This window comes from Notolepis coatsorum (genome assembly GCF_963971535.1).
Source record: "Notolepis coatsorum genome assembly, chromosome: 1".
NCBI lineage: Eukaryota > Metazoa > Chordata > Actinopteri > Aulopiformes > Paralepididae > Notolepis > Notolepis coatsorum.
In genome coordinates this window covers 216,625,854-216,649,105 of record NC_140165.1, presented here as the reverse complement: position 1 = coordinate 216,649,105, position 23,252 = coordinate 216,625,854, and the positions used below count along the sequence as shown (strand labels likewise).

The 23,252-nt window shown below is 41.3% G+C and overlaps 1 protein-coding gene across 3 annotated transcripts; it reads left to right on the top strand.

Moving 5' to 3' along the window:
- The first annotated feature begins 472 nt into the window (after nucleotides 1-472).
- LOC311236880 (pannexin-1-like) lies at nucleotides 473-22,829 on the top strand. Of its 3 annotated transcripts, XR_014620258.1 has the most exons (9): nucleotides 473-679; nucleotides 1,211-1,437; nucleotides 2,087-2,202; nucleotides 2,474-2,661; nucleotides 12,101-12,382; nucleotides 15,893-16,115; nucleotides 17,183-17,423; nucleotides 19,914-20,062; nucleotides 20,204-22,829. XR_014620258.1 is itself a non-coding variant. In XM_084324671.1 (8 exons), exons 2-8 carry the CDS (start codon nucleotides 1,257-1,259, stop codon nucleotides 20,000-20,002), a joined length of 1,317 nt encoding a protein of 438 aa, XP_084180797.1. In that variant the 5' UTR covers nucleotides 473-679; nucleotides 1,211-1,256; the 3' UTR covers nucleotides 20,003-22,829. The 3 variants fall into 3 exon arrangements, 2 of the variants coding, with proteins under 2 accessions (XP_084180797.1, XP_084180796.1); XM_084324671.1 differs by having other exon boundaries at nucleotides 12,104-12,382; nucleotides 19,914-22,829; XM_084324670.1 differs by having other exon boundaries at nucleotides 19,914-22,829.
- Nucleotides 22,830-23,252: the final 423 nt, after the last annotated feature.

The following is a 23,252-nucleotide window of genomic DNA, read 5'->3' as shown; positions in this document are numbered from 1 at the left end:
TAGTCGTATAGGGAATGTCAATAGTAGTTCTCTTTCTTCCAGTAACCATTGCATTGGTAACCACTTTCAAAAGAAAATGCCGAATTTCTGTGCAGTGGTAAAGTAGGTAAAACATTGGGAAAGCATGATATTACTGTTCCACTGTAACTAACTTGTTACTGTGGAACCCATTGATATAATACACCAACTTATTAAACTTCTGTTGGTATATGCACTATGAATTGAAAACGGGGGACCCTGATGTAAACAAGACAAAAGTCTTTCTCTGGTCTGCATCCCCTTAACAATTGTGTGTGTATTGAGTCGTACTGTATTGTACCCATTCTGCAATCTGTTAAATAAAGTTTTCATTCATTCATATTTCTCGCATATCAACACCATTGTTTCTTCTTCCAACATGGAGGGACCATGGGGGCCCCTAGTGAAGGAGGGGAGGAAGGAAGGAATAATAGATGCTACCGGAAGGAGATAGCCGACGTTACAACAAGTTGTTTTTGTTTCATCTGCAGTTCCCTCTTCGTGTTACTTTGGTTTCTTTTCGTGCCGTTAGATCCACTCGCTCGGGAACCTGGCTCACAGTCTAGTTTCACTTGTTGCAGCCACGCTAGAGAATTATTAACACACAAGTGAGATCGTTTCTGTAATGTTTCGTGCTCTAACTTGGAACACCCACCGACAGGTAAGTTCACGTTTAGCCTACTAGTACGTTAGTGTTAAGTAGCGTGCATTAGACTTTAGATCAAACGTCTCACAAGTCAATGGATAGAAACACCGCTGAGAATGACTGAACATCTAAAAGTAACACAACACCTTTTTCGTTGTAACGCCAGGCTTGTTGTATAATTATCCATGTAGCTAATGACAACGCAATTATAGTTTTGAAAAGTCTGCGTTTGATAGACACATAGCTTGAGCTAAACCGAACCTCTTGTCGTCCCTCCCTGCTGCACACCTCTTGCTTTGCACAAGCCGGGTGAGTGACCGAAGTCACTTCTCATTAAACTATCCTGCGAATACACGAGAAAAGAACATACCAAGACCACCCTCTTCTCTAACTGTTTGAGAGTGTTTTTCCCTCACTATTTATTTTCCATGATCCGCGCCCCTCTTCTTATTCCGCTTAATACCAAGTCAATTGATACATTGTCGTGGTTGGGGGTGATTTCTGACATTTCTTACTGTATGTATTTCTTCTTCTCCCTCCCCCCAGCCTTCAATGTAAACCAGCTGATTTGGTTGCACATCTGACCGGCGAGATGGCCATCGCCCACGTGGCCACGGAGTATGTGTTCAGTGACTTCCTCCTGAAGGAGCCCAGCCAGGGGAGGTACCGCACGGTGCGCACAGAGCTGGCGGTGGACAAGATCGTCACGTGCGTGGCGGTGGGACTCCCTCTCCTCCTCATCTCTCTGGCCTTCGCGCAGGAGGTCTCTGTCGGTGAGTGTCACTTTTTATTGGGAATATGTTTTAATTGTTTTGTTTGTTGCTAATTTAGATTCCATTACATTTATTATTGTCATTTGCCAAGTACAGGGTACAATGAAATTAAGTTGGCATCTAACTAGAGTGTAAAAATAGCCATAAAGTGCATTGCAGTATACAGTACAACATGTGAATATGTGGAGTGTGTATATGACAAAGCTACAGATTAAATATTCTAAGTGAATGTATGTACAGTATTATTTTATACGGTAGTACAAGTATGAATACTATAGTAATAAATCATATTAGCCAGTGGTTTAACTAATGAGAGTAGGTATGGATATATGATGTAGATACAGTGTACAGTGCAGATACAGATAATGGAAAAGACAGTATTCCATCAATAAACAAACAATACCTCAAATCTTATTTCAACTGGCTGTCTTCAGTCTAATTTCATTCAGGCACACGGATCATAGAAACACACTTTTGTAGATTTGGTTGGTTGATTGATTTATTGATTGATTGAAGTGATTAATCCAGACTCTGGGCTGCTGGAATTAAGCGATTAATTAATATTAGATATTGCTAGGTATTAGATGTGATTTGAAGATGACATTGTATGTGAATGACTGTTCATAATGTTTCTGTCTGTTTCTGTCAGGTACTCAGATCAGCTGTTTCGCTCCCTCTAATTTCTCCTGGAGGCAGGCTGCTTATGTTGATTCCTTCTGCTGGGCAGCTGTACACACACACACACTACCCCTGTGGCTGCACAAGGTATGGTGTTTAGTCGTGGACACACACACACACACACACACACACACACACACAGAATGGTTTAGTGTTGTCTTACCCACACGTTCATGGGAGACGGTCAATGTCCGTTTCACTTGACTGACTAACCAATCTGTTCACTTGAAGGATGGGTTTAGTGTAAACTAATTTCAAGTTTCCCGTTTATCTTGTCACGTCCCTGTCCTCTTCCTTCTCTCCTCCTTGTCACTCATTCTCCCTCCCTCTTCCCCCTCTCCCTCTCTCTCCCCTCCAGTTCTTCCCTTACATCCTGTTGCTGGTGGCGGTGTTGATGTACACGCCCGCATTGTTCTGGCGCTTTTCTGCCGCGCCCCTGCTGCAGTCTGACCTGGGTTTCATCATGGAAGAACTGGACCGCTGTTACAACCGAGCCGTGACCCTGGCTAAACGCATGACCGCCGCGGTCCAGCTCGACCAGGACAGGTAGGCACGAAGGCAGTAACTTAGACCTCTGTTAGACCCGTACAATTTTGTTGTGTATGCAAGTTTTCTTTTCTTTCTTTCGTTTACACCTTGACTTAGTACATTGTGACTGGAAGTCTATATACGGTAGATACAATCAAGCCACAATCCATATGGAAGAGTTGGAAAGATGCCATTTAGTATCAAAATAGATTGCTTTGAAATGATATGTTTAAACCTGCACTATGGAACTTTTTAATCAAATTATATAACCTATTTTTAGTGAGCTAAATCACGGTTGGTCTGAACAAGAGAATAAGCTCCTAACAGCAATATGCTTGAAATACAGTAGATTCCCCACACAAGCTCTGGTCGGGAACAACCAGTGCTGCGAAATCCATAAAAGGCTATGGTCTCATTTAGGCTCGGACGATATGACGATATACTTTAGGTATCGCTCACATGGCCACCATAATGGCCCTAACGAGTCCCAGATAACGGAACAATATTCAAGTATGCAACTCCTGTTGTAAATCTTGCTCTGTAGTCAGTCTCTCTCTTTCCTCTTCTTTCTTCTTGTTTCACCACACTGTTGGAGCCTATCAAGAAAAAGGTAACATTATGTGAGCCTACGTTCTGATCCACTATGTAACGTTACTGCATGTAGCCTAACTTAGTGGTGAACACTTTGCAAACATGTCAGCTCTTGTTAGAATGTAAATTAATGCAAGAATGCAAATGCACCTAATGTACCAGTTGCCAATGTTGGGTACATTTGAGGAAGAACTTGTTTCTATCCATACAGTTGAAAAAGCCAGTTCAACATCCGCTAGTCCTCCGAGGTAACAACAACACATCCATACTCATCAACGGGGATTTTAATCATGTCAAAATAACCAGGACCCTGACAAACTTCACACACTTTGTTTCTAACAAAGTACTAAATAATTGTATGTTTTGTATTAACTGTTTTTAGATGGCTGTGTTGAGGCTGTGATGGACACCTGAATCTCCCCTTGGGGATAAATAAAGGTGTTCAATCAATCAATAAGTCTAACCAGCTAGCACTAACGTTAGCTTTTTTTGCTTAGAAAGAAACTCACACCAACTTATGAGGCTGTAACTGAGTGGCGAGACAAAAAAAAGACTAAACGAAGACTAAAATGCTCAGACCTGTCGTTGAATAAACTGACTAAACGAAAAATAAATGAAGATGACTAAATATGATGAAAACGAAAAAGGAGCATTTGACACATGACTAAGACTAAAAACTAAAATAGCTGCCAAAATTAACACTGAACTCAGAGTCCCTCCTAGGGTAGCCCCATAGCTCTCCAAATTGTGCAACGTAAAATACGGTAACCCATAGGAACAAACAACTCCATAAGGCACAAATAACTGACTATATTCTTATATAACAGAACAATCGCCAACTGAGAAGGTTTAGTCAAGGTTTAAGCAAACACAAGACATTGAATATGAAATACCAAGCAGATACATTTATATTGTTTCAGATGAGAAAAAGGTAGTCAGGCGTAGTTCTATGCTCTGACCACAGTGTTAATTTACAGTGCTATATGTCCATCACCGATCACCTTAAGCGGTCCGGCACCGGTACGAGAATGACATCACGCCATAAATCCATCTCTACAGAATGTATGAATTAATGTTGCGTTCCCCCCCCCCCCCCCCCCAAATGTAGCCAAGAGTAAAGACACTAACCCTGTCAAAACAGCAGTCAAAGTGTATATTTTCAGCACTACGTTTGTTTACCAATGATTTTAAGTGGTATTAGTGAAATATGAGTTTATAGAAATCTCAGGGCATCGAGTCGGAAAAAGGCGAGGATTGACGCAAGGATTTGGCGCAACCTAACTTGAGTGTAGTCTTTTGAGAGAAGAGACCCAGGGCTTTAGAATAAATAAAAAAAGACACTTCCCAGCTCACGCCAGCCCCTGTCAATCATCTGACTTCTTTTTCAGTTTATTTTTTCCTCTTTATTTTCGGGATCATATCTCACGGGTGGAATAAACCTGAACGTTATTGCCATAAATTAGAACACAGTTAGTTTCTCTACCTTTCTGTGAACGTCTAGCAAAAAACGACGTTGCAAAAAGTAACTGTACTTACAGTAGATTTCATTCACGGTTTTGTCAGGGCGCTTGGTGGTACTAAATCCAGATTGAACTCTGCCATTGGAAAGGGGAGATTTGGCCCGATCCATAGATGTGCAACTTGGCCATAATAAGGCCATTTATAGGCCTTCTATTCTATAATCATTTCAAATTGCATGTGTCCGGATGGCAGAATTAAGTACTGTATCTACAAAACCTTCTGTTTAATCATCTGCCTTTTATTAATTTGCTTATATTTTTTGTACACATGATCTCAAGAAGGTCTCAATGAGCTCACTGGCAATTTGTCATGTCTGGTAAATTTTAGCATGGTGTTATTCACCGTCAAATATGAAACATTCCCTGAGATCCATAGATGTCCCTAGATACCAAGAACATGCTAATGGACCTTGTAGAAGTGGAGCAATCTTCCATCTACTTAGGTATGTATTTTTAGGCACATTCTCAGAAAATATGGCTAGGGCTTAAGAGGTTAATAAGGTTAATATATCTGATTGGAAGGTGGAATCAAAATGCTTAAATCTTCCCAGAGATTGTGGGGGACCCTGATGTAAACAAGACGAAAGTCTTTCTCTGGTCTGCATCCCCTTAACAATTGTGTGTATTGAGCTGTATTGTATTGTACCCATTCTGCAATCTGTTAATAAAATGTTCAATCAATCAATTGTATTGTTAACTTTGTAGCAAAGGCCTGTGTCAAGCTAGCTAACAATAAGAAAAATCAGCTACAACATACGCATCTTTTCAGCTTTTTTTGGACAATAACATAATTTATAATTTTTCTTAAAGCAATATCATCAGTATGGGAATTTCAATATTGCCCAAACCTAGTCTGATTTCTAAAGCGTAACATGTGAATGTCACAAATGTAAAACTGGGTGTCCAAAGTTAACTTGCTTGAACAAATGTCTTTTTCTTGTTGCCGTTTTCTCTTATCTGCCATGTTTAACACATTCGGGGCCATTGGGGTGAGTCTAATTAATGTCAAGAGGACCGGGGAATGTAAACAAACATGGGGCTGTTTGTAGAGCTAAATCTATACTTTATAGTATTGCTATCTGTCCATTCTCATTGTCAATTGAGTCCATAAACCGTCCCTTCAAAATCGCTTAAAAAAAAATCATCAATAGGTTCTCATTTTATAGCGCCGTGAATATAAACGTTATACAGGATTTGGGACTAGTATATTTTCTGGAAGGCTAGATATAGGGCTAATAGCTGCTAACGTTATATCCAATGGCATTTCCGTTTTACAGATGCTACAGAAATAACTCAAACTGCATATGATCGGGACGAAGCATGTATGCATGAAAGGGGGGGGCGGGGACGTCGTTTATTATTATTGATTACCAATAACCGTGTTCGTCTAACTAGCCACATAGGCCGATCGCCTGGATGGCTATCAAAACAATGCCCGATCGGGCTGTAATTTACGTGAAAAAGATCTTACCGTGGTCCGGGCTGATCCCCAGAGCATTTCCCCGTTATCGATCGCCATCTGGTAGATCGATATGTCCATTGGCTGATGATAAATCCCCTTATTGCATGGTGAAATCTGCGATCCGAAACGTAATCCAAGCTACATGCTGCACATCCAGAATCCTGCTACTGAAATCTCCATTGAAAGTAAAAAAAAAAAATACTGATCCGTTCAGCCATAGGGCACACCGCATTAGCACGATAGCGCCCCTAAGAGGATCTGGTTGGTATTGCACCTTCTCGAATTCATAGAGTAGGGTAAATCTGCAGTGCCGCTCGGCGACCTTGAATAGGTTATTAAAATGGAATAAAAGCAATAACAACTTCCCACGGATATATCCGTGCCTCTGTCCACAACCAGTGGAATCGAAACACGGAGATCGCCGTGGCCCGTCCCGAATGTGTTAAAGAAGGTGCCGTTACCTCCAACGGCCACAAGGTGCCAATCTTCCATTGTGCCGCTTTTACTGAGGGCTTGGTTATGGATAGGTAGGGTTGACAACTGACCCATTACTATTTAAAGGTACAGCCAGATATGTGTCTATGCACAGCGATTCGTGCCACATGTCTACATTTTCATTTTTCAGATTGCGAAAGTACAGAATGTAAGCTTTCAAATGATCTGTCATATGTTGAAATCTGAGAATGTTTTGAATGTTTTGTGCTCATTTAAATCGTGTAAAGCAGTCTATTTTCTAGAACACTTAACTCATTCAGCGCCAGCTATTAGTCTTGGCCTTGTAGCTAACATGCCAGGTTTCCATTACATATTTTCACTGTGCATCATTATGTTTGGAGAGCTATATCTATATTCTATATTATAGCTATGGGGACAATACTATGGTCATTTGACAGTGACTTTCTTCCGTCCAAGATGCAAAAAAGAGAATTTTTTCATGCATACGTTCGCACGTGGTGAGTATAATTTCAGAGTGATCCGGGATAATTCCTGGGAAGCGAGTAATAGGGCGCAACGTGAATTCTACTATAAGCGTTGGCATTTCTTGCCTGGACACGCTACTAAAAACTACGTTTTTTTTTAATGTCAGATAGTCCTTACCTGTGGTCGGTGGTATTCCAAAAAGAATATTCCAATTGTCTGATCGCGATTTCCAGTATTGGTGTCCATCTGGTCCCGGACATAATTTGGCACAACTTATGGATCGAGTGTGCCAGATGCGTTTTCGAAGTGGTCGGATGAAGCGACTTACTCGGCTCCGTCTAAATATAGCGCCCGGAAACATTTGAGTGTAACACGGAGTTAGATATAAGGTTTCAAAGGGTGGGCGACACTGCCATCTGGCAGGATGCGGCCGGTATTGCACTTTGGCGATCTCAAAATCCTTTCCTATGGCAACACAGAGTCAGCGGATGAATAATGAATACAAATATTGAATAAAAGAAAACTACCAAAACCCGAGATATCTCGGGTCTGGCGTCCAATGCATGGTGAGGTAACCCGAGATATCTCGGGTCTGGCAATTAAAGAGTTAAGCAGAGAAATCATCTCTCAAAGATTTTCACACTTCAGCCACTTTGGGCTGGGCGTGAACAATACCCCCCAGCAACTCCCCTCACCTGAATAGCATTAATAATTAAGTGCTGTCACAGTAATGCTGTCATGACTGTGAAAAGTCTACATGACATTACAGCAGATAACCTACAGTAGCATACCTGACATTATACAGCACATAACCTAGCCTACATTACATTATACAGCTGATAACCTAGATAACCTACCCTACATGACAGTATACAGTAGATAACTATAATCATAGTTACATAGTGGTGAGAGCACTAACTATAATCACACAGTCCTCATATCCCTCCTAGTTACACATTACACACAGTCCTCATATCCCTCCTAGTTACACATACACACAGTCCTCATATCCCTCCTAGTTACACACACACAGTCCTCATATCCCTCCTAGTTACACATACACAGTCCTCATATCCCTCCTAGTTACACATACACACAGTCCTCATATCCCTCCTAGTTACATACACACAGTCCTCATATCCCCCCTAGTTACACATACACACAGTCATCATATCCCTCCTAGTTACACATACACACAGTCCTCATAACCCTCCTAGTTACACATACACACAGTCCTCATATCCCTCTTAGTTACATACACACAGTCCTCATATCCCTCCTAGTTACACATACACAGTCCTCATATCCCTCCTAGTTACACATACACACAGTCATCATATCCCTCCTAGTTACACATACACAGTCCTCATATCCCTCCTAGTTACACATACACACAGTCCTCATATCCCTCCTAGTTACACATACACACAGTCCTCATAACTCTCCTAGTTACATACACAGTCATCATATCCCTCCTAGTTACACATACACACAGTCCTCATATCCCTCCTAGTTACACATACACACAGTTATCAAGTGTAGATAGACAGGCAGTGAGAGCAGCTCTCCACCTTGCTATCTGAAACACTGACACCATTATCAAACTAATGTTATTATGTAGCTCTCCACCTTGCTATCTGAAACATATACCTATCAATATAACGTTAGCTACCAATTTTAAATTACATGGCTGTGGCTAGCTAGCTATAGCTAACGTTAATGTAGATAGCTTTCTCAGATACAACTGCACTGTTCTCATTTTTGGGGGGTAGGCGGGGTGGGGGAAACTGTACATTGGAATATCGACGAAACCTTACTTGAATGAATGAATGAATTTATTCACACACACACACGATACATTACATGTAAGTATCCTCATGTGATATAACAATGTCGCAAATTGTGTGCATGTGCCAGGTCTCCCAAGAAGCTATTTAAAGCTTTTGGAGGGAGCCTGAACACAGATATAAACAGAATATAAACAACAAAACAATAAACAAAAAACAAAACAAAAACAATACAACGTGGGTAGGTTTACACACCTACCTACTAACTGACATATAACAGAGATACATAATACAGACAATTGTATTCCTAAGTTATAATTTTAATTAGAGATATGATTTAAACAGTTCCTCTTTCAGTGATTTTTTTAAAGGTTTTAAAGGTTTTAGTCATTTTCAGATTTTCGTCAAGCTTGTTCCAGATCTGTGGACCCCTGCATGCTATGCTTAGGCTAGCACAATTGAGCCTTCTCCTCTTGCCAAATATAAGATGCTTATTTCTTGTGTTGTGGATGTGCAGTGGTTGGCAGACTGGGACAAGCTCAGACAGTCTGTGATTCATGTTGTTGACAACTTGATACATAATTGATGCGTTTTGATGAATGTTAAATTCAGCGAGCCTCAGGAGACCAAAGCGATGGAACAAGAAAAGGGTCTTGTGTATTATTGGGTTAGGACATTTACTGTACATTGGAGGGGGTTGGGTTAGGACATTTACAGGGGCCAGTTTCGAATAGCAGTCTCCCGTAGGTGCTCTTTGAGAGTGGTTTTGAAAGTGGGTAGTGATTCACATTCCTTTACAGCTTTGGGTATGGCGTTCCACATTGATGTGGCATAATTGCGAAACGTGTTTAGTCCCTTGTTTGAGCCGAATCTGGGTTTAACATGATTTGTGGAGCTCCCTCTGGTGTTGTGGTCGTGGTATTCACTGACCTTTGGGAAGTATTTTGACATGTACATGGGTACCTTAGTCGTGTAGTGTATCTTGTAGACCAGGCCCATTGCAAGTTGCTGTACTCTGTCGTAGGGCCGGACGGTATGGTCTAAAATGTATATCACGGTATAATTTGAAGCATAGACGGTAATGGTATATATCATGGTATATTAACTTATCTTAAAATGTCTATATAAATGCTTCTGAAGGGGTAAAACACTGGTATGGCAGCTATTACTGTACTCTTGTATTACTAGGACATATTTCACATGGTACAGAGGTATTTTAAGAACATTTATTGTGCAAAACTGCAATAGAAAAATGCAAAACTTTTTCTCAAGTGTCTGCGGGCAGGTAATGCGTATCTTGGATCCAGTGCTTTGACCATGTCTTTAAATCCCTTTCTATCGACAGTTTGAAAAGGAACCATGTCCTTACACAAGTAAACAGTGACAGCGTTTGTTAAGTCGGTCCATTATTTTGTCGTTAATTTAAAACGTAAATAATCAAAAATAATAAAATTATTCTGTTACAGCTGCTGAGCTATACTATAACTAATGTCCATCAATATCTTCCTTTTTAATGAAATAGGTTCAAGAATCGAATCAGGATTGTTAGCAGAGAGAGAGGGATGGGGGAGACAGAGTGAGAGAGGGAGGGAGGGAGGGGGCTGCTAGAGTGGAGCTAACGTTAGCTTTCTGAGGCTAGTACATCAACAGGCTGCTACAGTAGGAGTGGAGCCAGCTAACGTTAGCTTTCTGAGGCTAGTACATCAACAGGCTGCTACAGTAGGAGTGGAGCCAGCTAACGTTATCTTTCTGAGGCTAGTACATCAACAGGCTGCTACAGTAGGAGTGGAGCCAACTAATGTTAGCTTTCTGAGGCTAGTACATCAACAGGCTGCTACAGTAGGAGTGGAGCCAACTAACGTTAGCTTTCTGAGGCTACATCAATAGTTAACATTACATAAGGTTTTAACGCGACGTGGGCATTCCAGAATGGCGAGGATGCAAAGCATGTTAGACGATTGGATCCGTCGCAGAGTTTACATTACACATAGAAACTAAACTGCGCGACTCGCAAGAGAAGTTGTCACACAGCCTTCAAATGCAGGGTGGAAGAGCTACTAGTTTGCTTCTAGAATTGAAGGTCCGCTCTGTTCCGTGTCTATTATGAAATGACAATTACGCGTTGACACGCCCACTGTGCGAAGCCTCTGTGCTCCTAAATAACTTTTTCCAGTTCGCACATATCTATTATCTATATCTAATTCTATCTATTTTTAGGGGCAAATGCAAGTGAAATAGTTGCACTGGCTGTGGTTACGTGACGTCATTGCTATTTTAGAGTTGCTCTACCGGTCACAAGGTATAGTCAAAATCCGTCGTAGTACCCTTGAATGAGTGCTCCTGCCAGAGTCTTCAGGGTATTCTTGTTTACCAGAGAGGAGATGCGGTACAAGAATGTAGTTCGTTGGTTGACTTTTTTGATTACATTGGATGCCATTTTGTCACAGGAAAGATTAGCCTCAGGCGGCTGGGTGGTGCAGCGGAGAATGCGCTCGTCACCAACGCAAGAGACACCGGGTTCGACTCCGGCTGTCGGCGTTGCCTCCGGCTTGGGCCGGCCGTCATAGTAACTCAATTGGCAAGAGTTAGCGGGTGGAAGTCGATGGGTGGTAATCTGGACGTTGTGGACAGCGACTCCTACAGGTCGGTTGGGGGACGCCTGCACAGCAGAGACGGGAAATGGCGGGGGTAGTGTGAGCCTCCCACATGTTACACCTCGCCAATGAGAGTCCGCGCTGGCAGGTGAAAAGATGTGACAGGCTGCCTCCTCATGTACCGGAGGGGACATGTGATGCAAGGCTTCTATCCTCCCTACAACCGACCAGTGGGGGGCATATGCAAGCAACGTTCAAGACAGGGGAGGGGAGAATTGGAAACACGAAATTGGGATGGGAGAAAAATAGAAAGAAATTAGAAGAAAAAGTGGATACAAAAAGGAAAGATTTGCCTCTAGGATGGAACCTAGGTATGTAATTTCATCTTTCCTTGTGACAATATTGTCACCCACTGTAACTGAGAAGCCATCGGTCTTGCTGAGTTTGTTAGCTAACTGTTAGCTTTTATAATAAACATGTTCTTAAACATTCAAAGTCTGATTTAAAAAAAAACTAAAAACTCTTCTATTTCTTTATCCTTTTATTCTCGCCCCTTTGTTCCCCCTTCCCCACTACCCTAAGCAGCGACCCTACGGAGGGTTGTTTCATGTACCCGCTGGTAGAGCAATACCTGATGACCAAGCGCTGCTCCCGCACGCTGCTGTGGCGGTACCTCCTGTGCCGGAGCCTGACCCTGCTGACCCTGATCTGCGCCTGTGTCTACCTGGGCTACTACCTTCGCCTGGCCACCGTCACAGATGAGTTCGAGTGCTCCCTGCGCACCGGCCTGCTCGTCTCAGACCCCACTGTCCCAGAGAAAGTGCAGTGCAAGCTTATCGCCGTGGGAGTCTTCTCCTTGCTGAGGTTTTGTATTTCAAAATGGCTTCATAGTAGTTCTGGTTAACCGATGAATTACAACGGTATATACTTTTAAATGACACCTAAAGGACCAACGACTGGGACTGTTTTTATGATACTGGAGTTTATCAGTTGTGATTAGGGCTGGGCAGCTTTTGAAACGTTTCAATACCGGTAACAATACGATACCTGGGATTCAATACAGATACCAAAACGATACTTTTTTTGCTTGACACTAGAAACGCGTCTGTATGCGTCGCTAGAACACAGAGAACAAGAGTGCAAGGAGAAATACATTATTCCCATTGCTAAGCAACACAGTTTGACAAGAGGATGATGTCGACATGGGGCGCGACCCGGCTGAAGTTGAGTCATGTCCTGCCTCAAAGATGCAAGGTGCGTCGTTTGGAGAAGACAAATTCTGACTTACTGCAACCAAACCACTGAAAACAACTGCAAAACAGACATTCAGAGAAGTGTCCAATCTCATGCCCTTAGAGATTTAGTTTGAACTAGCGATCAAGCTGACATTTCAACTAGGCTCTGTCGTTTTTCACGGCCTGTTTTTGATCCCAATGCATTTCTTATGCATACAGCGGAGTCTGGACATTCTTTCTCGTAAAGTCAGTCATGTTAGGGTGGCGTCTATTTGGAACCCAAGAGCAGAACACAAGGCAGAGGAGAACGAGGCGGTTTAGGGTATTTAATGATGATACACCCGGCAGATGACAAGGCAGGTAGTGAGGTATATCCATGAGCTCCCGGGCATAGTCCAGGCTGGTGAAGTCCACGGGTGTGGGTATAGGCCGGAGGTGTGCGATCCTACACACAGAACAGCAGGGGTTAGAACGAGGCACGTACAGAGGGCACTACATACACTATATATATATATATATATATATATATATATAGTATGGAAGGTCCAGATGGAGTCCTAGTACCAAGACAGGTGAAACAACACTCTGGCGAGGAGTGGCAGGGGTGCAGGTCTCTTATCCTGGCTCGGTGATGATGAGATGAGTCTCAGGTGTGTAGACTGGCCCAGGTAGACAGATTGATGATGAGGTGGAAACAGGAAGGAAGCCTATATAAGGGTGTGGAGACCTGCTGCCAGACAGGGGAGAGGACGGCCCTGGCTGTGGCTGTAACAAGTCAGAAGTCCTGTTATTTCTAGCTGGACAGTAACGGTTTGGTTTCGTGCTTTATTCTATGTCCTGTGTGTCCCTAGTGTAAGATTAGGGTGGTCTTCAGCCTCTAATCAACCCGTCACCTGCTGTTCCGTGACGTCCCTCTGTGTTGTGTTTGTAGTCATTTGTTGGTTGATGGCAATCTTACTGGCTGTCACACACTGTATCACCCCGTCGATACATCCGTAAACAGAAGAATTAACACTGAAAACGTGATCTCTTTCCTTGATGGTTATGTTTATTTTCATAAACAAAAGGTCTCGTACAAAACTAAACCGATTGAAAGGTGAAGAAACTAAATGAATAACTATCTCTCTTGATGGTTGCCGCCTAGCTCCCTAGCCGAAGCCTGTCCTGTTAGCCGGAGCTTGATGGTTGCGGCCTAGCTCCCTAGCCGAAGCCTGTTCCGTTAGCCTCTAGCTATGTCCTCGTGGCTCCCCTCCCCCACCTTCCAGCCTCGAAGGAGGCTGGAGCTATCTCTGCTGTCTCGCTGTCAACGCTCGTCTGGCTTGTCTGACTCAAACCCGAAGAAACTCACAGCTATAGCGTCTTTTCCCTAGCCACACCCTCTCTCGTGACTAAGCGACACCAGCCGCTGTTACCTCTGACCTAATACAGACGTTACCTACAGGCTAGCTATCTTTGTTGATGTTAAAGCCTCTGCGGGTGACCTCGGTGCTGCCTTCTCTCCAATTTCTTATCTCTCCCACACTCTGTGTCTCGTACAGTCTCTAAGTTCAATACACACAAACCCAGAGTAGATGTCTGTCTCAGCGTTTATAGTTTAACAAGTTTAAACTAATATCTATAGTAGGGCTGACCTTCGGGAAAAAAAATTGGAATTTGAAGCTTCGGGGCCGAGATTAGATTTTTATTCGAAGCTTCGAGATTAAAAAAGAAAAAAATTATAAATATTAAAAAATATATATATATTTTCTTTTGTATATGTTGTGGGACTTGTACAGCAATTTGTTCAACTTTGTCAGTGCTGTAAAGTTTAAACCTTTTTAAATCTTAGACAAACAAAACACTTTGCTTTCATGAAATATTGTAAGCTGTCATTTGAGGCTTTATAAAAGCAGCACAATGATCACAAATCTGTCAGTGCAGAGTCCGACCTCATCTTAAATAACAAACAGCATTGCTTGTTGTAGTTAACAGAGAGAGGCAGAATTGATTTTGCACTAAAAAATAAATCATATTTTTATTTTATTTTTTTTATAATAGAATTTTATTTTCATATTCGAATCTCATGCCCATCGAACGAAGCTTCGAAGTATTTAAGACAGCCCTAATCTATAGGTTATAACCAAATGCAAATCATTGATTTCCATTGATTTTCCTAGGAAAACATATTTGCATTTGAATCATTTTGTTGACACTGTTATTGAAATGTTTTATATATATATATATATATTAGTGCTGTCAATCGATTAAAATATTTAACTCGATTAATTGCATGATTGTCCATAGTTAACTCGCGATTAATCGCAAATTAATCACTTTTTTTTCTTTTTTCTACCTTAAACTGATCTTTTACAAGTTACAAGTTTTAATACTCTTATCAACATGCGAGTCAACAAATGCTTGCTTTATGCAGCCATTTAACACAAAAGGATGACCCTCATGCATTGCAAATGTGCATCAAATTCAAAACAGAGTGATGCACAAAATAACTTAAAAGAAAACAATAATTTAAAACAATGAATAAAGTGTGCATGAAATAATAGGGGAAAGAAAACGTTAGGAACTTGTTACATTCATCCACACAAGGACTGAGTAATCACACACCCCCCCTCTCTCTCACACACACACACTCTCCCAACTCTCTTTCTCTCTTGCCCCTTCCTCATCTCTCTCACCCCCCTCTCTCTCTATATCTCACACACACACACACTTCAGAAACAAACATAGAGCATAGAATGAGAGCATAAATAATACACCTGAGTGAAGTCTAGTAAAAAGAAAAAAAAAGTTAAAGTATTATATATATTTTTTTGTTAATCGTGAGTTTAAAAAAATAGTGGCGTTAATAGAATCGGGCGATAACGCGTTAATACCGCATTAACTTTGACAGCCTTAATATATATATATATATATATATATATATATATATATGGTATATATTATATTCACCAAAATTTTCTGAGCAATATGTGTAGGTTAATTATTTTACTGCTTTATTATATCTATATAGGGCTATCTATTCAAGCTTTATCAGTTAAGTCGTACCACTTAACATATCCTACAGGGAATTTTCCCTTTGTTGAGCTGGCTGCTGTGTTGGTAGAGTTAGGAGTCACGTTTTGTTTGACTTTTCTGTTTTTAGCCTGGTCAACCTGGTGTTGTTTATTGGGCTGATTCCTGTCGTGATATACGCCAGTCTCCGCCCCCTCTTCTGCCATGGATACGCCGAATTCCTGGAAACCTACCAATCCCTTCCCACCGTAAGTGTTCTGCCCAGCCCAGAGGGCAAATGGGACGACCTTGCTCTGTATCTGCTCTTCTTGGAGGAGAACCTCAGTGAACTGAAGTCCTACAAGTACATTAAGGTGCGTATCTATATCTATTTTATCTATCTATCTATCTATCTATCTATCTATCTATCTATCTATCTATCTATCTATCTATCTATCTATCTATCTATCTATCTATCTATCTATCTATCTATCTATCCATGGTATATCTATCTATCTGGTATCTATATCTATGGTATCTCTATGGTATCTATATCTATCTATCTATATATATGGTATCTATATATCTATCTATGGTATATCTATATCTGGTATCTATATCTATGGTATCTATCTATGATATCTATCTATTGTGGCAATTCCAGGTGTAGGGGTTGCAGAATAAAACAACAGACAGACGAGTTGTGTTTCCCAAAAGAATACTTTCTCTTTATTTTCAAATCAAACAAAACATTTCACGGTTCTCCTCACTCTCACTGACTTCAACTTAGACTGTCTGCCGGGGTGGCTTCTCCGCTTACTGGTCTGTCTCCTCGCCCCTGATATGAGAGAGTCAGCGTGTGTCCTTGGCCCCTATTTGCTCACTCTCCTCAACACACGCATCGCGTCATGATTGGCTAGCTGGTCTTGATGGCCTTCTAGCGGCAGGTGCGCCTGGAAGCGGACACCCAAATATGGGCAGCGCCTAGCCATTGGGCCATTACGTAGTGCCCTTCAATCACCAAGCCCTTGGGGTTGCCACACTATCTAGTATCTATCTACTTCATCTGTCTGTCTGTCCGTTCATCCATCCGTCTACCTAATTGTCTATGAGGTGGGATGAGAGGATTCCCTAGCATTTCCATTTCACAAAAAGATTATATTATACATACATACATACATACATAAATGAAAGACAAACAATTGCAAGATATAACATTCATATTTTATAGAACCATATAACTCCATTTGAAGTTTTCAGAGTAACAATATTGAGTCTTGTGTTCATTGATAGCTAAAGACAGTAACATTTGAGTACTTTCTCAAACTCCCAAGGAATTGGTATTGTTCTTACAACTGCAAATGCATACAGAAATGTCAAAAGAGAATTATATGGTTGTTCGGTGCAAGTGAGCCCTGTGTCACCACGTTGTGTTACGCAGGTGCTGGAGCTGCTGAAGAGGCGGGGGGCCTGCTCTGGGGAGGACTTTGACTCCATGGGTCTGCTGCAAACCCTCTGTCTGGTGAAGACCGACAATGTGGATCATGGGAAAAAACCCGGGATGCAGGATAAACCTAAAGCGAACACTGCCAACTCCAGTGGGATCCCCAACGTGGCTGGTAGCAGTCCAAACCTCAGTCCAGCCTCACAGAAAGGCCAGAGCAGCGACACAGAAATGAAAGGTGAGTGCAGTGATGGAAAGATGAGAGAGGGAATGTAAGAAGATTGGAGGCAGTGGTGGAAAACACCTTTATTACAATTACTCTAGTGGCTCTTTATTACTCTAGTGGCTGTAACAGAGTATTTATTACAATTATTCTAGTGGCTTTAACTGAGTACCGTAAATCCTCTAATAGTGACCTCTATTCAATTAAAACCTGACTCTATTAATGACCGGGTGCGCTGTTGAAATAAGCTATTATAAGCCAACCTCCTAATACAAACCGGGTTACTAATATACGCGTGAGCGAACCTCTCCTTACTTCCGTATATATGGAACACGGGTCGCGCGCAGCACGTAACACAACAACAACAGAGCAAGCATGGCTACCGGTACTAAACAGAGACGAAAGTTTGACGTTAAGTTTAAAGAGGAAGTTTTGAGGTATGCGGCGGAGCATTCGGGAGAGAAAGCCGCAAAGCACTTTAACATTGATTCCAGACAAATCCGATATTGAAAAAAACAAAGGAATGAGCTGAAAGCAGCTGACGGTAAAAGAGCACGCATAACTGGAGGAGGGACAAAAAAAGTGAGCGAGGAGATGGAGACACTACTTTCCGAGTGGATTTATGCATTGTGCGACAAACGCAACCGTGTGTCGCGCAAATACAAAGAAAAGCAATGGAAATCTACCCAACAGTGAGTGATGGAGGCAAGGCGTTTGTGGCCAGTACAGGTTAGCTAGAGAAGTTTCTACACCGTGTAAGCTGCATTGATGATGTTATAGTTAACACTATGATCGCCGTGGACGAGTTTACACGTCATTCCTAGCCATGCTCATTCTGCCGAAGACGCCGTAACTCGTCTTTGATGTCAATATTTCAAAAATCTGTCATCGAAATCATATTTCCTTTCCGGAGCCCTGAGACACTGCAAAGCTCCACTCAACTCTCTAGCGGTTCAAGAGCGCCATCTGGTGGCCGATCGGCAGATCGCCAACCGGAAATTAACCTTTGAACCGGTAGTGCTCATCCATATGTGGTCCGGGCACTCGCTATCGTTAGAGAGACTCCGTATTGACACAGTGAACATCGATCGGTGCAAATAACTCGAAAAAACAACATGATTTGGACGTATATACTATTATACAACCTGGAAATGGATCGGGCATTTCTCCATCCCATAATAGAAAAAATTCTGTTCCACGCTCATCTGCCAGCGGCGCGAGGAAGCCACGGTAAGATTCAGCGTTATATTCTAACGTATTCCATATAAACTGCTAACGCTGCCCACGGAATTATAAACGATCCCCCGCCCATCCGGTCATCATCAGATGATGCGTAGAAACTTCTAGAACCACGTCCAGTTGAAATTTTTTATCTCGCACAGATTCCTACCAAACTGTATTTGATCATCAATATAATGCATTTAGGGCTATAAATCACGTTCTGAAGAAAGCTGCAGAAAACGATAAAAACATACTTATACTTTAGACCATATTTTAGTATGAATATGTGAATGAAAAAGTTTAACGTTGCTACACCCTGAACAATACATATAGGACATTGAATGGGCCATAATAATGGCAATTTAGCAATAGAATTAAAAAAGTTATAGCCCTGCAAAGAAGGGGAACTTCTCCATAGACAAATAGAGCTGGCGAGGGATGGTAAATTATGAATTTAACCCATGGCGATTAAAGTGTTAATACTGTACCATATCTTTTATTTTTATTTTATTATTTGCAGCTGAACTTGACTGTTATTAGCTTAACTGTATATAGGCCTATATACAGGTATTTGAATGGGCAATAAATAGGATGGACCACAGTATTGTGGTAGTCTACCTCAGTTGAAGTTATATTTCAAGTTAAATTGACACTGTTGCACTGTGTTGATGTTTTTATGGTATTTACCATAGGCAATATATTTTGTTATTGTTGTTATATGCTGGCTGTGCAGTAAATACCATATAAATGGTATGGTGTTAATGTTTACCAAGAGAGTAAGCCTACCTCAGAATTGTTTATACCAGTATTGTGATTGCACTATTTTACTCTGGTAAAGTTACTTGATTTCACTTTGAAAACGTTGAAATGACCAGTGACCACCTGTAATTGCACTGTTTACTATTTCATACAGTACTTGGTTTCAATAAATGAACCCAGTACATTTTACTGGGTTCAAACTGACACAAAATGTTGATTTATTCATTATAGAAACATAGGCCTCTCTCTTATACATGCCTCCTTTCAATAAAAGCCTGGTACCCGCTACAGTTGAAACAAATACAAGCCTGGGTCACTATTAGAGGAATTACGGTATTTAATACAATGGAACAATGGAAAACAAAAAAGAAACCCGCTCTGCAAAAAGTCTGCATGTAACATTTTTATAAAGCACACAAAGGCAACAGCAAAGAGGCTCATGGGAAATGTATTGAAAACACAGAGACAGTACCACTTGCAGACAGTACCTGAAACAATATGTCCCGTGTCTTGTTTGTTTTCCAGAGTTGTCTCCTTTGCTACCCGGCAACAGCGGAATGGTAGGCAGCAACAAACAGAATGTGGAAGGAAGTGTCCGCCAGCGAGTGATCTGATTGGCTGATTTTAGAAACCAAAACTGACAGGTGGTCCAAATGAACAAGGACACAACAGCTGTGAGAAAATGCTTCTACAACAATGTTCACATCAGGATTTTGAATATTGTGTGTACCAACATTTTCCAAAAACTATGTTTAAAGCTCCTACGTGGAGGATTTTGACATCAATGTGTAATTTGTCAAATCATGTCTTTACAGGATTACAGACATGATGAGACCGATGAGAATGGCTGAGAATCTCAAACCCTGCCCTCTTTTCTTGATCCTCCAATCACAACGGTTGCTTTCCTTTGACTAAATGATAAATGGACTGCATATATATAGGCCTGTAAAGCTATGCCTCCTAAAGTGTGAAAACGGAAGTACAGGAAGTACCGGCTACAGGCTTTCCGGTTTCGACAAAACAATTATAGAAACGTGTGAAGTGCACAATATTTCCTCGTTTAAGCCACTGCAACGGCTTTGCCTGAAGAATTTACTACATGACTGGGACGTTCTAGCTTGTTTGCCGACAGGATTCGGGAAAAGTTTGGTCCGTTCGGAGGCAGCTTCCATGGGAAGTACTTACACCGGAAATTCTACCCGATTCACACTTTTGGCCGTAGTGCTTTACCAGTCTTTATCTCACGGAGGAGATAAAACTGGGAACGAGGTTAGCATATATATATCACTTACCGTACTTTTCGCACTATAAGCCGCACCTGACTATAAGCCGCAGCAGCTAAATTGAATGATGTGTACATATATAAGCCGCACTGGACTATAAGCCGCAGGTGTTTTAATGTTTAATTACCATATGTAAGGGTTCGTGCACAGGGGATTGTCACAATACTGTCGGACAAATAACAAGAATTAACTCATTTACAAGTTGTATTAAGTTTAGCAAATAAGGGAACAGATAAATAACACTTCAATGCAGTAAAAAAAGCAATATTTTAGGGTTTGGTCCACATATAAGCCGCACCGTTATATAAGCCGCAGGGTCGAAAAATGGGGGAAAAAGCTGCGGCTTATAGTCCGAAAAGTACGGTATATCCAAAGCGCTTTACAATTTGTTCAACCATTCACTCGCACATTCATACACAGACGGTGGAGGCAACCATGCAAGGTGCCAACCTGCTCACCGGGAGCAGTTAGGGGTTATGTGTCTTGCTCAAGGACACGCTGCAGAGAGGAGTGGGAATCGAACCGGGAACCTTCCGATTGTGATTGAATTGAAGAAAAGAGGGCGGAGCTTTAGCCTCTAATTATGTTGTGTCCCCCTAAGGTCGGATCCACAGGACTTCTACTGAGCTGCTTTACGGCGCAAGGGAAGCCTTTCTAAACTAAATGTAATGTTCAGGTTTAGCAGGGGCTGTTAATCCTCCCCTTGCTTCTTTAAGTCAAATATGGTAAATGGCAACACTTTTTTTCCATATTTTTCAACAAGAAGCAACAGGGTTTATCGGAAATGCCGTGAATGTGTGAGAAATAAGTTGTAAAGCGCTGTGGATAAAAGCGATATGTAAATGCAGTCCATTTACCATTTATTTACCAAGAAATATGCTCTAATTCACTCCTCCTAATATACTAATATGTCTCTACTACTATGCAGTCAACGCTGCAGCGCTCATGTTTCAACACTTTGATGAACATTGTTACTCGGCTGAAAGAGTTGTACCCTTCCTGCTGACTTGTCCTACATAACTTGTACGTCACTTTGGATAAAAGCGTCAGCTAAATGAGAAAATATAAATATATACCAATCTCATTTATCATATAATATAAACAGTCTCATTTATTTACTGTTACCATACCAACATATCACAACAGATCTGCCAACGATATGAATCTGGAGAACACTATTCAGGGACTGAAATTATGAAAATAATTCCACGCATCAACCTTTCATGGAAAACAACCAATATGACAATAGATTTGCATCTGTGTTTATGCTTCAGTGTGTATCAGATTAAGTATGTTGGAAGTGTCATGTTCTGAAGTCATATTTATACGTTTGTACTGTGGCTAGCATGCAGTAGATACTAGACTATGGTCATATTAAGTGTTGGGGCACAGCCTATATAAACCACAGGACCCCTGCCTAAACTAACGGGTCAGGGGGAGCTATCTCAGGACATGCTAAACTAAACTGTATACTATTATTTTAGCTTACACTACTGTCAATCTGGGAGAAAGTAAAAGGTCTTCATTTCATATTTCAACCCAGGATTTTAGATAACCTGGAATGCTTCATGTTAGTACTTGTGGGGCCAGTTGCACGGCCATGGATTAAGCTTAGTCCTAGATTAAAAAGATATAAAAACAAAAATGCTTTCATTGTGGATCTCCATTGGGGAAAGATCACAATCCAGGACTAGGCTAAATCTTTGTCTATGAAACCAGCCAGTCATTAAGGTAGCAGCAAGAAAGCTCTAGTTTGCTCAGGATTCTCAGGGAGATGTATTTTTTGTATATGGCTTTTCAGTGTCATTGTAGATTTCATATTCCCTGTGTGTTCTATTACCTGTGTATCAGACCGGTTGACTGCCTATGATGTTGCACTCCACTAGCCCACAGACAGCTTTCCTGTTTGATGGTCAGTGTCAGTGAGCTAGTGCACATTGGAGATTACTTTTTTTGGGTGGGGGGGTATTATTGTTGTTGTTCTTATTAAGATGAGAATGTTTCCACAATGGTACTATCTCTTGTTTACATTGGTGTGTGTGTTTGTGCAAGGTTTTTCCAGACGTGTATGCTTTGTTTACAAATGATGCCTGTCTAAATAATTTGGGATCCTATTTCTGTACATTCTGACATTTTTTTAATATTAAATCTTTAAAAATGACTGGCTATGGGTTTGTGTGATTTTATCATAATATAATAATTGTACCTGTTAAATTCCAATCAGTATGAATCTGTGCTGTGCTGGTGAGCTACTGTGGCTTCTAGGTAATTATCTGATTAATTCAAAACAGATCTGTGATGAGTGTTGCACACAGGATAATTTCTCCATGAAAAGCATTGTTGATTATATGACAAACAAATACTGTATGTGGATATATGTCGTCACTTTCTAACATTACCAACACCCCTCCCTTGTCAGAGGCTGATAATCTGCTTTGGGACGGTACAGGGCATTTGAAAGCAGGCTTGTATAACAAAATACACTTCTCTGTTTCAGCCACGTGTGCAGCTATGGCCCCTGTGTCTATAGTTACCTAGTACACAGTGAGACTAAAATGGAAAAGGAGACACTGTAAGCTCA